Source organism: Amborella trichopoda, chromosome 3 (assembly GCF_054954075.1).
Source record: "Amborella trichopoda isolate Santa Cruz 75 chromosome 3, AtrichopodaSantaCruz75HAP2 v2.0, whole genome shotgun sequence".
NCBI lineage: Eukaryota > Viridiplantae > Streptophyta > Magnoliopsida > Amborellales > Amborellaceae > Amborella > Amborella trichopoda.
In genome coordinates this window covers 35265626-35281512 of record NC_142338.1, presented here as the reverse complement: position 1 = coordinate 35281512, position 15887 = coordinate 35265626, and the positions used below count along the sequence as shown (strand labels likewise).

The window sequence follows — 15887 nt, the reverse complement described above, 5'->3', positions numbered from 1 at the left end:
CTTCAAAACAACGCCCAAGCCAATCCCAAATCGAAGCCCAACCAATATCTAGATCAAATCAACAATTTTTTTCAAAAAATATTTTGAACAATTTTATTTTTTTCCTCTTCATCTGATCTTAAAACGACCACATTTATGGCTTTTTTTGTGTTTGAGAGAGGGGGGTTTAATACCCCCTCAAAACCCTTTTCAGGGGGAAATAATAAAAATACCCATGCTAATGGGTTTTATTTTCTCCCATGAGCTATGCGACGCATATGCGCCATGCGTTATGCGATGGGATGTGGCTCATATGCAGGTGCATCCCACCAAAGCACATATGTGCCCTTATGCAATGCGCTTCAGGGTGCATAGCATATATGCAATGATGCGGCTGCATTTTAAAACAATGATCCAAACCAATTCGATTAGCCAATTCACCTGTCAGATCAGCTTGGAAATCATAAATAAAACATCTATAAAACATACAAAAACTTGTCAAGACCACTCCAAACCAGTAAAGAACCGGCTAGTTCAACCAGACCAACTGGTTGGACCACCTGGCTCAAGCCAGTTTTTGACACCTTTTGACCAACAGGAGATTCAATGATCAGACCGTGCTAATCTCAGGCCTAGTCCCTATTCCAATAGGTCATACCATCCAGTCCTTTCCAATCTTAATAACATCATAAATCATGCTTGATTTTAAAGTTAATTAATGAAAAAAGGTTTGATTTGAATATGCATAAGATTGAACGTAATAAAACAAGACTGTTTCAATCATTTCTATGAAGAAACTGAAAGAAGATGAGGCAAAAGCATCAAAGCTTTGGTCTCTCTCTCTCTCTCTCTCTCTCTCTCTCTCATGTGCACAAGGCAAAAGGGATTCAAGACTTATTATGGATCCCTCTCTCATGTGCGCAAGGCCAAAAGGACACAGATTTACTATGGATCTCTCTCTTTATTCTCTCTGTCTCTATCTCTCTCTGCAAAAGGGACATATATAGTATGGATCTCTCCCGCAACATCTCTCCCCCCCCCCCCCCAAACAAAAAATAAACCCCCACCTCCCCAAAAATAAATAAATAATCCTGAACATACTTGGTAAGCACTGAGCCCTTGAATCAACACAAGTTATCCACCTGGTGACCGGTTACACATGCCCCTGATAGCATATGTCACCACCCCACTCGTACTCGCGGGGCCTTCCACACCTATCACTCCATTTGCAAACCCACTCAGTGGAGGCTGAACATTACCACCTGTAACGCTCCCACCACGAATCACATTCATGGGTGACTGTACCTGCATGGCATACATCGGCTGATAATGAGTTGAGCCCAAAACTGGTGCCTAAGGCAAAGGAGCACTTGGTCTTACAGTATATAGTCAGAGTGCAATGCAATGACGGGTAAGGAATTTGGCATTGAACCCATAGGCACGGAAGAAGTGAGTGAAGATAGCATTGATAAGAGAGGAGGGGGCATAGGAAATGAAGATAATGACAGAGAATGCAGCAAACCAGGTGGGAGAGGGGTCGGGGCATATGCATATGTTGAGGCATAGCCAAATGGGAAGGATGTGGAATTGGGGACAAAGGAGTTGGTAGAGGGAGAGAGACCATTTGGGGAGCTCTAACTTCTTGTGGGATTTGGTTGTATTGTGTGGATTCTAAGAGAAAAGGATGGGGCACTAAAGGGAGAGGAGGTTGAGCCATAGGCATTAGAACTTGGAGAGGTGGCCTTTGTTCCCCTTGTTCTGATGAATCCGGAATAGGAATAGATAGAGGCATCGTTACCCCAACGCCTGGAATGGTTCCTTCGTTGCGTGTCAATCTAGATGGAAAAGCTCCAAGACCGGCTGAGGCTTTTGGTAATGGGAAATTGCTTGATAGGGGGTATGCAAGACCAACAGCATCACCGGGACCTGTAGAAGAAGAAATGAACCAGACATTTTTTTTTTTTTTTTGGAAGTTAGAAAATAACCACACATGAAATCGTGGAAGACTGGAAGCAGAATAAATACATATTTCTCTACCTGTTAAACTTTCAACGAAAAATATCAGAACAATATCCACATGAAAGTACAATGTGATCCAACTTAAGAAAAGGGTAGAATAAGGTGTTTGAAGACATTTTTCAGCACCATGGGTCCGCGATGCAGAATAAAAGGGGGAAATCGGTAAATAAAGCCTAACAAACGGTGGAAATTTTGACAGTCTCATAATGGCTTCAGAATTGATCAAGATCTTCATAAGGACTCCAAAAATTCACCTGCCAAGTTTCGTCGCATTCCGACATGCCTAAAGTAGTGCAGACGTAGAAACAGTTTTGGCATAATCAACCTCTAACATCGTGAAACGAACCCCTATAACTACAACCCTACTTTTGGAAAATCAAATGGCTGTGGGACTACCACTATTGGATCCGGCACAGTTGGAAACCCCTAGGGGTCAAATTTCATCTCAAACGGACACTCCAGGAAGACGTTTTAGGTAAAAGACCAAAATAGGAGGAGCCACACGCTACTCCCGTGTGGCCACCCTGCAACTAATCTCCATTAAAGGAGCAGTCACGAAAAGTGACTTGCGGTGCTCATATCTCACTCGTCCGAGATCGAATAACGCTCAAACTTATTGGAGCATGTTCGTCTCGTTGAGACGAGCTTTTCAATATGTGGCACGTCCCGTGACGATGATCGAGCCAGGAGAGAAGTTGCTGATTCGTGAAGAAAGTTGCAGAAAAATCAGCAGCGACACACCTCCCTCGAGCGGCCAAATCATAACGCTCACGCATTCGATCGATGTAAAACCAGTTGCATCGCGTGCGTAAGGTCCATGGCTATCACTAGTCCAAACCCCGCGCGTGATGGACAGTCGGATTTCACACAAAAGCAAGTCGAAGTCACTGCAGATTCTGGCTACCGAAATCCCAAATTCCGGCCAAAGTCCAAAATTGCCAAAACTTCGTTCAGGCACCAAATCGGGTCCCGTTTGTTGCAACGCGATCGTGGTAACATGCTCAGTGCAATTCAGCAAAGAAATCACAGAAAAACAGCAAGACAAAGGCGCACTATTGATTGAAAGTTTCCAAGATCTATTCAAATTTTAAGTTATGTGATCATGCCTTTAAAATGTGATTTATGGCTTAAAATTAATATTACAATGATCGTAGCATCGAGCCCTACATGATGGCAATCATCTTTCGTTCATTCGGATGTGGGATCGTCAATGGGTCGTCTAATAAGAATCAAGAACATCTTTAGTTCTCAGCAGGGTCTATTTTGAAATTTCCTCAATTGTTAGGCAGGGGCAAATAAGTCATTTTACACCCTATTTTCTTATTTTATTTAATTAAAAAAATATGTAATTATTATCAATTAGGGTTAATTTGGGGTAATCCACCCACGTTTTAGCCCTAGTTTATAAAAAAACGCTACTTCTCATTATACGAGGAGGCTCTTTTTTTTTCAATTAATGAAAATTCTCCTCCCTTGAGAGCAAGAGTGGGATCGCGTTTCTTTTTTGGAGAGAGAAAGGAGAGAGAAAGTTTAGAGTAGCACTCTCCCTACTTCTAAGGTATTTTCTCTCTCTTCCCTCCTCTCTCTGAGGTTTTCCTTCTCTCTCTGAGTTTTCCTTCTCTCTCTTCTCCTCTCTTCTTCTCTTTCTTCTTCTTCGTCTTCTTCTTCTTCTCCATTAAGTCTTCCTCAGAGGCCATGCATGGTAGTGGAAGTGTTGTGCATGCCTCCTTCTCTCCTCTCCTTCCCTCGACATGGTTTGTGCATGAGCGTTAGTTGTCGTTGTGCGTAACGTCGTCTTGAGGAGCACATGGTGAACGGGGCTGCATTCACGCAACGGGTCGGGCTCCTATTTTGGCTCCAAGATTGGCATCGTGCATGACATGCACATCGCCGGCTGCGAACCATCTTTCTTTCTTCTCACAGACTGCAGACGATGCAAGCTAATTGCCATCTGCATGTATGCTTTTGACATATTGCGCAAGCGCAGATGGCAATACCCATGTCCCGCTTCTGTCACAGATGGCGATGCCTATTGTTGCTCGCGAAAGGTCGCCGCAATGACTATCGCCGCTCACAGGGTTTTCTCATGCCCTGCGCCCATCGCAGACGTCAATGATTATCGCCGCCAGCAGGCTTTTCTCATGCCCTGCGCCCCATCGCAAACAGCAATGACTATCGCCACCTGCGGGCTTCTTTTGTGTTCTCTGTGCCTATCACAGACGGCGATGCCTGTCGCCGCCCACAAAAGGTCGCGGCAATGCCTATCGCCTTTTGAAGGCTTCTTTTATGCTCTCCATGTCTATCGCCGCCAGCGAAGGGTCGTGCTGCCTTCTCGCGTGTCGACGGTGATGGCTTACGCCGTCTGTAGTTTAGCACTCGCCCTCTTGCCGCTAGCAGCAGTGTCCAGTGCCGTCAAAGGACCATGACACTATTATCCTCCGTCTGTGCATGGCGATGCCTAATGCTGTCTGACACCTTTTCTCCCTCCTTCGTCTCGCATCTTCTCTTTCTTCTCTTCTCGCTCGACTAAAGATAGACTCAACCTAGTACTGTCATAGCAGTCTGGCTATCGAGCAGTATTACCGTCGCGCTGGTCTAGTACCATGCCGTCTTGCTACCACATCAGATTAGGATGATCATATTGGCCTTGGTTTCAAGTAGGATTGTCATCGTGCCGGTCTGAGTTACCGTGCCCGTCTTGCTACCACTCCAAGTCGATCACTGTATTGTCCAGCTATCAGGCTAGTCTCGTCCCCTTGTCGAGTTCTTTTTTCTTTCCTTTTCTTATTCAAACCCTCTTCCTCATCACCTTAGTCTCTCATCTTCTATATGAATGTGCATCGTTCAAAGACAAGGGTGGGTCCTTTGGCCCACTTGTCTTGCAAATTAACTATGTTAGTGCTGTGTAGAAAATAAAGAGATTGCAGGTCAAGGGAGGCGAGTTCGAACCAGTTGAAGCAGCTAGGGGGCTTTCCGTCTTGATCTAAGAGGGAGCCCACGTGAGTCAGCCCGAGTAAGTCATGGACCCAGGTGAGGTTGGTCCCCACCTCATGTTTTAAAATTCCTCTCTCACCAGTTGGGCACCTGTCCTTGTTCTGTGAACAAGGTTCTCGAGAGAGCGGTCTCAGGTCTTGAGCCTTATGAACTCAAGATACATGTCATCCGATCACCTAAATCCTGGGAGGCAAGATCGACGCATCCGACCATAAGGACCCCTTATAATTTTATTTTTTAGTATCCTACCCTGGACTTGGGTTAAAAAGAAATGTTGTTTCGTTGAACAATCATAAAAGATATCACTATTTTGCTATTATGCTTAAAACACCCAAGTAATCTTGATTGTAAGGTAATAAACCCATACCCTGATTGTAGCCAGCAACATGTTTCTCACGAGAAGTATCTCCCAGTCGGTTTCTACACCAAAACCTTGTTGTGTGGTCAATGCTGCCACTGCATTATATCAAACGACTGCTAATTAAATTGTTGTTATGAAACAGTGCTTCAAGCAAGGATAGTTAAAGCTTCTTGCCACAGGAAATTGAAAATTAAACATCAAGTACGTCAGGGGAAAATGCACAATGCTCATTGATTATCGAATATGGTTCAACATTGACTTACTAGAATTAACTGACGAGGTCATCAAACTCAAAGAGTTAAGAGATTACCCATAAATACAACTATTAAACATTCCTTATTTTCTAATATTAACTTGGGACCTGATGAGAATCGAACTCTATATGCCATGTTGTAGGACTCGCCACCTTGACCGCCTCTGCTTAAAGCTTGTTCTCGGCTATTGGACACTTCTTTTTAAATATAGTCATTCTATATTTTAAACAGGAAGTGCAAGAGTTCCAAACCAATAAATTTTTCAAATTTTCAAATGTTCTCCTGTACAGAAAGGGAATCCATTTTGATTTGAGTATAAAGAAGCAAATTTAAGAGCAAATATGCCCTACGCATATCAGATCGGCTTGGAGAGAATGTGAGTATGGCAATTTGGCAATGTATCAGAGGAAGTTAAATTGTTTTCCATCAAAAACACATCACTGATTATAGTTGTGGAAAACATACATTCTTAAAAAAAAAAAAAAAAAAAAATTGCGAAAACCATCAGAAGTCCTAATGCAAAAAAAGTTAAATATGGTGAAGCACATTTTGCTTAACCACCCAGAACAAGATCAGTGATCACCTGCAAAGGATATAGAAAATAGGATGCCATGCAAGGTCCCACACACTGTTTTCACGTGCATTATTCACTTCAGCCTGAGGTGTTTCATGCCTATCCATCAAATATAAAGACCGATAAATGTGAAGAGCTAACAATTAAGACAGTTGCAATTACAAAAGATAGGTATAAACAAATTGGAACCATAAATTGTAACATAAAATAGCAAAATGCCATTATTAGTACTGTGATGCAAGACAAAATTACTCTTATTTTTTATTTTATGTAGTGAGGTATAATTTAATTTTCACTCTTTTAAGTGTTTTAGGAATTCTACGGTTTTTTTTTATATTTTTAGGATTCTAGGAGTTGTTTAGAAGAGTAGTTAGATTGCTTATGGAATATTTGTTTTATTAGGGGAGAAATATTATTATGAATTTTCATTTCACATGGGACTATTTGTCCATCTTGTTTTGGTGAATGGAATTATGGACTTTTGTACTCCATGAAGATATAAAAAGACATGCATGGAGGTCTAGATCACGTGACTTTGCAAAGAGGAAAAAGGAAAAACAAGCTTTTGTTCCCCAGTTACGTTTTGGGGAGGCACTTGTGCTTTGCTTAGAAATTTTTTATTTTTTTTCTTCATAAATTTCCACACCAATTGGTATCAGAACATAGGATTCTTGAGTAGCAAGGGTGAAAGTCTTTGATCAAGTCTAGAGTTTGTCGATTTCAGCTAGTATTTACTAATTTCAGCCTAAAACTTGCCAAATTCAGCTTAGAGTTTGCGGATTTTTTGCCTAGGGTTTGTGATTCAATGAACCTACAACATAAAGAAGGGATCATGGAAGGAGAGCTCCCGTAGACCTACCTTGAGATGCCAAAGATAAAGAGATTGAGGATCTTAGGAGGCAAGTTCAGCATCTTGCACAACAACTCATGGGCATGACAATGATCTTTCCGCAAAGACGATGTTGAGCACAACCCATGCTCTGTGTGAAGAGTCGAGTGAAGAAGAAAGTGATAGACGACCTAGATGTAGGGAACATCACTTTAGGGTTTTCAAATTGAAGGTGGACATTCATGATTTTAACGCACATTGTATCCAAAACGAATGGGTTGTAGATTGGGATTCTCAACTATTCTTTGAGCTTGCTCAGTTGAAGAACAATATCTTGTAGGAAATATGATATACGATGATGAACAATATTTGAGCCGATCTTTTGGAAAGAAAACGATGAAGGCCTCAAAGGAGAATCAATTGAGGAAGTCGTTGGTTCAACAATCGAATCCAGCCTTCAACTCGAAGATGACCACAATGTATTTTCTAGGGTTGAACTAAGGCAATTTCAACAAGTTTATGTGATGGATAAAGTCTATCAACATATAGTGACCCTCTCTTCGAGGTGTTCTCAAAAGGGTGTATGTGCTTGTTTATTGATTTTGAAGCCCTAATCTCAATGCATAATCTCAAAGCATAATGTTAGGGTTGAAAAAGGTTTTGGAACTAATGCAAAATTCATCTTAGCCTACTTTCAAATATAAAGATGAGTTTTTTCCAATTAGGGGAGTCTGACGCAGGACAAAATTATTCTAATTTTCATTTATTGTTTAATTTTCAAGGATGTATATTAATTTTAATTTTAGGGTTATTTTCAGTTTTTTAAAGTTTTTTAGGGATTCTAAGGTTTTTCTATATTTTTTTAAATTTTAAGAATTGTTTAAAAAAGTAGTTAGAGTGCTTATGGAATATTTTGTTTATTTTAAGTTAGGACCAGTGTTTTAAAAATCGTTGATTCGATCCGAAATCGGGATCGGTTTTCGGTGATACCGCACCAGATCGGGTACCGTTGATATCGGGTGATTCCATTTTTTTTAAAATCTGGATTTTTTTTCCCTCGCTTTTTTTGGCATCGTTACACTATCAACAAACCTCTATACATCGCTTTTGCGATATCATTACACGTTGACCATAACACGTGAACAACACTGACCACTCATATCGTTACAAAACTCTATACCTCGCTTTTGCGACATCGTTGCATGTGGATCATAACATGTGAACAACACTGACCACTCATATTGTTACACGTGGCATCATAACACGTGAACAAAAGTGACCTGACATTCCTTTTGCCTGTCCGCTGTCTTCAAAGCCCCATGCAGCTTTTTACCATGCCCTATACATAATAACTTATTTAAAATGCCTTGTACCATGTATTTAATGTAAAATGCCTTGTACCATGTATTTAATGTGGTGTAATGCTCCCTCATCTTTTCGACGTGGAGCAAATGCTTATTGTTTATCACTCATCTTTTCGACGTGGAGCAAATGCTTATTGTTTATTACTCATCGAGAAAGTTATTAACGTTTGCTCCGTGTATGGAAACTTGACAAGTATTAATGTCTAGTATCACCGATGTGGGGTAAGTATTAACGTCCAATATCACCACTAAGGTTCCACATTTAATTTTGTCTATTCACTCAATGATGTGGGGCACGTATTAACATCCATTGTTAAAATTAAATTAAGCTTTTTGCAATTAAAAATGACCTTTTATTAGATATTAAGGCATTAAGTTATTGGTTAATAGAGATTAAAAGAAAAAAAAATACTAACTCATAAGATGTTAGAACAATAAAAAATAATATTAATACTAGTTTATTGACCATTAAAAAACTTACTAGTTTATGCCACATTTTAAAATAAAAAAAATAACACTAACGCAAACCAGTTTAAAATCTATTTTAAAGTTGCTTTGTCAATTATCCCACAGTACAAGTATGATAATTATATATTTTTCTAATTTTGTTATAATATACTTACAAATTTATGTTTCTAAATTTTATACTTTTATAGATTTATTTATTCGTAAGGGTCACATCTTTGTTTATTATTAATAATTATATATTGATAATCAAACCTTGTATTTTATTTGTTTATTTATTTACATTATAAATTATATAATGTATTATTTTTATTACAACTGTAAATAATGTTTTAAAAAATTAGATGATATTATAAGACAAATTTTAAATTTATTCATACAGGGAAAGAACATCTCAATATTTGCATATTAATGAAAAAAAATGAAAGTTCTTAATGTAATACCCTCATTTCTTATTGGATTCCTAAAAAAAAAATTTATAATGATTTTTAATCATGTTTTTGGATTTTTTTAAAGGCCGAATCTGACCGATTCCTGATCCAAAACACCAATTCACCGCTCAGGATAGGTTTTTGGGGTGCTCGATCCGGGCACCAATCCGTTTTTTAAAACCATTGGTTAGGACTATTTAGTCAATCTTATTTTGACGAAGGGAACTATGGGCTTTTGTGTTCCATTTAAGATATAAAAAGAGGTGCGTGGAGGGTTAGGCACCTGTTCACGTGACTTTGAAATGGGGGAAAAAGGAAAAAGGAAGCTTTTGCTCCCAAGTTAGGATTTTGGGAAGGAAACCCTGGTTCCCTTCAAAATTGTTGTTTGTGCTTTGCTTGGAATATGTTTAACTTTCTAATTCTACATGACAATGTATTAAAAACTTAATGCTCACTGGATCAGCAACTTATAAATCAGGAATCAACTTGCCTAAATAATTGGAAAATTGAGAAACGCACGGGGACTTTGATAAATTTGGAATCAGTTCACTTTTTCCAGTAGCACTTAGCATATATAGGACATAAAGACACAAGCTTATACTACCAGCAACTTGTGTAACTTATTCATTTCATGTGGCTTCAATTGAGATGAAAGAGACATTACCCAAAGGGCCAGTGAAAGATAGATCCATCATAACTCCCACTCACGAAATACTCTTCATGGAATGGATGCCACACCAAAGCTAGCAAAATAAATATGCCAACATTATCAGATATAATCAGTTATTTTAATAATACATTTCAGATATGGTCTTCCTACCTTGATACCAAACATAGATAAAAATGATTAGAGCTTACATGAAACTGTTAATGTTTCCCACTGTATTCATTCGTTGATTACATTGAAAATAAGATAAGTTTGTGGTGTACTCGCATCGACGCATCTAAGAAGGACCCTAGATAGTTTAGGGCCATGGGCTGCATTTTTGCCATTCATATGAAGTCAATGCAGTGCTTGTGGCAAAAAAAGATGTGAGACAAACCTAAATATTATCAATGATGACAACAACAATAAGGTTGTAGAAATCTGATGCAGTATATCAGAAGGTACAAAGAAATTCTTATACAAATCACAAGTTTGAAACTCATGCATGATTGGTTAAATACATGTACCATCAATTAGAATAAATAGATATACATAAAGATTTGTGCAGTGGGCAGAAGAAGCATTAGACTGGAGTTCAAAGCAAGGGCAGATATAATAAAGAAAAAGAATGAAGCAACTACGATGCATATCAATCAAGTCCACAATTAGCACATAACCAAATCAATTTGTTACTTGTTACAAAGTAAAACCAATTAACCTGTAAAGAAGTAAATAATAAAAAAAGAGTCCACCAGATGAATTACAAGTGCTTAAAATTGCAGAAGTCCATTGGCCATTGGGGATGATTCTATTATGCATAAAATAATGAATTAGAAAAAAAAAGAAGCAATAAACAAATTACCAACCAGTTACATCCTCGTGATGACCACAATAAGATTCAAGCTCCTTCATAGTTCATATATCATAATGCTGAAAATATGATAAAGGTTTTAAATGGTGATTAGGGTCGAGATAGTAACATTGGGGAATCAGTCAATGGACTATTATACACTGTTCAGGAAAAAGAATGTCCGACAAACAATTATGCATGCATCATCAAGCCTTTGACAAATTATCCATGCATCATCGAGTCAATGAACATCTATGCATGCAGGTAGGTATACGCAACATCAACACAATAACGCATATCAATTTGCAATATGACCCTTCATGAGGACATTCTAAAAAGATAAAAAATTAAAAATAACTCAACCCAAAGATCTGCTGATCTAACAAAAAGCAAAAGACCCTCCCAACAGGTAGTCATATTAAGAAAAACTTTCTTTGCAGCTAAAGAACATTATCACCAAATGAAAGAAAAACTCAAATAGGATCAAAATGGTGCAATTGATACACTTTTGAAAACATCTATGTCCCTCATGGCCATCTGGAGAACCATGATTTGCTAATCTACCACGACATCATTAGCTAGGCTATGTGCAGAGACAACTATCCAGTGATCAACCATGAAATATCTTTCATATCATAAAATAATAGTGCTAAACATAATTGGAGTATGAGAGACCAGTCATCTCCCATTAAATGACATTGATAACATTCCCTAAATAAAAAGCAATCATATGAGGTCTCATGCAAAAATGCACGAATGCATGGTCCCCAGGCCCCAGTCCTGAGAAAGTAGTGACCTCAAAGTGAATCATTAGCACTATAATTTAATGGCCACTTTCATCCCTGAATACTCCAAGTTCCCGACCTTACTTCCTTAACTTAAAGAAACATGATTTGAAGAAAACAGGGTGAGCACCAATCTCAACACAGAAGACCTATTACTGCATCTGTTCCGAACTTAGTACAGTAATACTAAGATGGAAAGTGCAAACTATAATATAAGATCATGCAGCGTTTCATCGAGAACAAGAAGATATGCTCAAAGCTAAAAGAACACATTAATTCAAAGTAGGCCATAGATAGCCATTAGAATTGCCAGATCTTGGGCAAGTGACCACCAAATTATTTAATGCAGTCATATTCAAGATGTAGCATTAGTAAACCTGAGCAACCTAGAAAGGTAAAATAATGAACTTAGGGCATTCATAATTAAATATCATGAAGGCCTGCTAAGAAGATGCTAACCTTAATGATCTGATCTTTTAAAGAAGTGAGAACCCAATTACTATTTTGATTCCATTTGACACAAAGCACCCAATTCTTGTGACCATGTATGCACATCTATAAATGCCAAGTTGTATTTATTATATTTAAATGGAAGTGAATCATTAAATTTTCATGGAAGCAAATCTGGTCCTTTCAGTGAAAATGTGTTCCAACTCACAACGAACAAAGTTCTTTCCCTGATATTGCATCCCAAAGATTCACAAGGCTTTCCTTGCCACCTATGACCATTCAGGTACATAGAACATCATAGAATTAAGCATTGCATAGCAATAAAACAAAGTGCAGGATACGTAATACAATTCTTGCATCCGAACCTGAAACAAGCAAAGATTTTGTGGGGTGCCAATCAACACTCTTTACATCCCATGAGTGACATGTCTAAATTTAAACACAAAAGAGACTCTTAGGTTATCCCTTGTCAGTAGTAATTACATGGATCATCCCTTTACCATGGTAAAACTAATAAAATGCACTATCCAAGGCATGCATCTTCCAGTTCAAAGCAACAGGTCCAGTTATCAAAGAACTTCATAGCAGGGGTGTAAACATATTTCTAGATCACGTTTCAGAAGAACATTTGGAACAAGGAAAAAGTATATGATGGCTTGAGGAGAAAAAAGTAGATAAGGACAAATAGAAAGAAGGAAAATGAGGACCACACAAGAAAAGGAAAAAATGTATCAATGAAAAAAAATACTGCAACGGAAAAAATAAGAAATAATTATGAAGACATACAAATAACACTTTAGTGCATGCACAATAAATCTAATATGAAGTACTCCTGAAAAAAATATCTAATAGTGATCTTGCATTCACCAAGGAAAGAACATTCAATAGATAAATAATCGCATATAACCAAGCAATGAGCTATAAAAAAACTAAACAACAGGAATTTCAATGGAATAAATAATATGAACAAGGTAAATAATCTACATGGCAACTCTAAAGCAATCAAGATATAGGTTTGATTTGGTGGAGAGATGTTTTCCAAACCCCATCACATGCATATTTTCTAGTGTAACCAAAAAAGAGTTCCACTAGATAAATAATTGTAAGTAAGTAATGAGACATAACAAGAACTAACAGTCAAATGTAAAGTAACCATATGCTAATAGATTCTCAAGGAGGAGTATGGGTAGAGATTAATACATAATTGGAGGCTTTTAGGTATTTCACAGGGATATATAAGGGCCTAAGTCAGTAAGGTGAAGCGCCAAGGAGATTGTGAATGATGTGCAGGTTTAAATAATGTATTAAGAGGGACCTATGGGAAAGACAATTGGGGAGGACCGGAACAACGGTTAAGAAGGAAATGATTTTGCCAGTGATGCATTTGTGTGCTCACAAAAGTACTGGGGGGTAGTTATATGAGAATAAGATAAGCTTAAACTTTTAATCCGGACCAAAGTTCTCCATGAAGGGATATACTTTTAGCTTCGATACTGGAGAAGCAATGTAAGAAATTGATGGAGCACATTACAAAAGCATACTAGTTAGCTGATCCCGCTCAATAAAAGTGGGACTTATTCAACTACAAAGTCTAGGGGATCAACTATATCCAGTGACCTCAATTGTATTATTTGTCATAATCCCTTCATTAGTTTATCTATTATCATATATAACGCCATTGTTAAGAGTTGGACACATAGCATTCAAACTACATGGGAGATCTAATATGACAGAGAATGTAGGATAGGTACACGACACATAGAGGTGGAGTCCCGATACACATACACACATACACACACAGAGAGGAATCCCCAAATGGGATATCCATAGCACATGATAACATGAATGTAATACTTACATGAAAATAATCAATTTGACTAAATATTTTGGCTGGTTTAAGAATGAGTATGCAAAAAATCTCATTGGCAACGTAAGTTTTGTTTCTATTAATTTGACCCTTTTTAGCTTTTAATTTGACCCTTTCTAGAAATTTAATTTCTTATGATTTTGGTGTTTGCTCTTCACTTTTCTCTATGGAGTACTTTGATTAGACTATCTTTTCCTTTAGATTTGTCTTTTGATAGCTTCAGCCTTCAGAGTTCCAAGAATTTGTTTTAATTCATCAGAAGCCTGATCTTTTTATATATTGATGATTATTATATCAGTTTTCAACAATGAATATAATCTCATTAACAATGAAAGTTTTCTCTACTAAAAAGCTACTTTTTATTAGCCTTCTGTATTTTTCTCTAATTTATTTTCTGCATTAGTTCATATTATTTTTTAGATTTTTTTTACAGATTGCTTTGATTTGCACATTTTCTGATTGTTCATTGATCTTGGTACATGCCATGCTTTGCACGACGCTGTACTAGTATGTTAAACACACAAAATTCCATGTTCTCCAAAGCCAAAAGTATGGCGCAATTACCAGCTAGTCTCCGCTCTTCTTGGCATCAAGCAAAGTCCCACACTTTAACAGTACCATCATCAGAGCAAGAGAAAAATTTCAAGTCTGTCCGTGAGAAACTGTGAAAAAGAATAAGTCCATATAATGCCCATGGATGATAAATAAATACCTTTCTGCTTGCAATTAAAAGTTAATTTTTTTTTTTTTGTGAGATACAGAGTCAAACAGTGTACCTCAAATCATGGACGGACTCCTTGTGTGCAAATTTATTAGACTTCACATTATTCATGTTAGTTTGCCAGTACCTATTGAAAAAGTACCTTGTAGAAAGATTAGTGCTTGATAGAGATAGAGTGAAACTAGAGTTCTAAAACACAGCTCGAGGGAAGAAATGAATTTTTTTTAAAAAAAATCACAAAAATCACAAAAATTTAAAAAATGCACAAAATAAAAATTTATAGAACATAGAGTATTATGGGCTTTGAAAAGTAAAAAAATCTAAAAAAGGAATTTCAAAAAAAAGGAAAATAAGGAAAATCATAAAAAACATAGAAGTATATACTAATGAAGTATAAAGAAATTATATTTGATACAGTTAAAATAAATCAGATTTATGAATCTAAATTAAAAACGAAAAATACCCAAAATTTCAAGGCCAAGCCCCCGATCTTGTAGTTGATGAGAACTGATGCCTCAAATCCTTGTCAAAGCTTCCTCAAACAACCAAAATCAAAATCCCCCTCACTAGTTTTGGGTTTTCAGTTTGGATCTAGGATATCCTGAGATCTTGAAAACTTCAAATGAATAATAAATCCAAATTATTATGTAATTTGGATAATAATTTGGATTTATTATCAAAAAAGCATTTAATCAAAAAAATAAATCCAAATAATTATGGCCTATATAATACCAGCAAGTACTATACTAACACGCCCAAGTACAATGAAACACTAGCGAGTTAGTGAAAAGTGTCGCAGTAATGGATGAGTTTTGTAACAATACTTGCCAAAGTATGGTATACGGTATCTTTAGGACAATGGTGTTAGATTCGCTTCAGAGTGTTATTTGGTTTCGTGAGAAAACTGAAGCAATTTGGTACTTCGACCGATTCGGGGGAAGAAAATAAAAGAAATACTCTACGCTCTTATATAAATGAAAAATAGTCCATATAAATGAAAAATAGTCCATCTTGAAATCGCTCTTACACCCCTTAAATACATCATAATAAGCTAGGAAAGCAAAAACCAGGAAATCATATTCTTGAGGCTAAAATAAGATTTGCAAGCCATAACCAGTATTACACAAACACCTCCCTTTCTCTCGTCTGATGTGTATATGCGTGTCGACACTTAACTACACGGGTCAACGTGCCTAGACACGTGACCAACGTTTTTTCATACTTGACCAAAGATTATAGCAACTCAACTCTATGTCGACACGTATATATACTATTTGGATATCAAATGCACAATGTCC

The 15887-nt window shown here is 37.3% G+C and overlaps 1 protein-coding gene across 1 annotated transcript in view; it reads right to left on the bottom strand.

Annotated features, from left to right (window-relative positions):
- The window catches only part of LOC18422487 (uncharacterized), a 34918-nt gene that overhangs the window by 2968 nt on the left and 16063 nt on the right, over positions 1-15887 (bottom strand). Inside the window, 11 exon segments of the mRNA XM_020667379.2 lie at positions 1122-1332; positions 1601-1905; positions 5360-5448; positions 6191-6280; positions 9935-10013; positions 10783-10846; positions 12011-12106; positions 12206-12270; positions 12367-12430; positions 14437-14530; positions 14645-14778. Coding sequence (XP_020523038.2) covers positions 1122-1332; positions 1601-1905; positions 5360-5448; positions 6191-6280; positions 9935-10013; positions 10783-10846; positions 12011-12106; positions 12206-12270; positions 12367-12430; positions 14437-14530; positions 14645-14778 — 1291 coding nt within the window.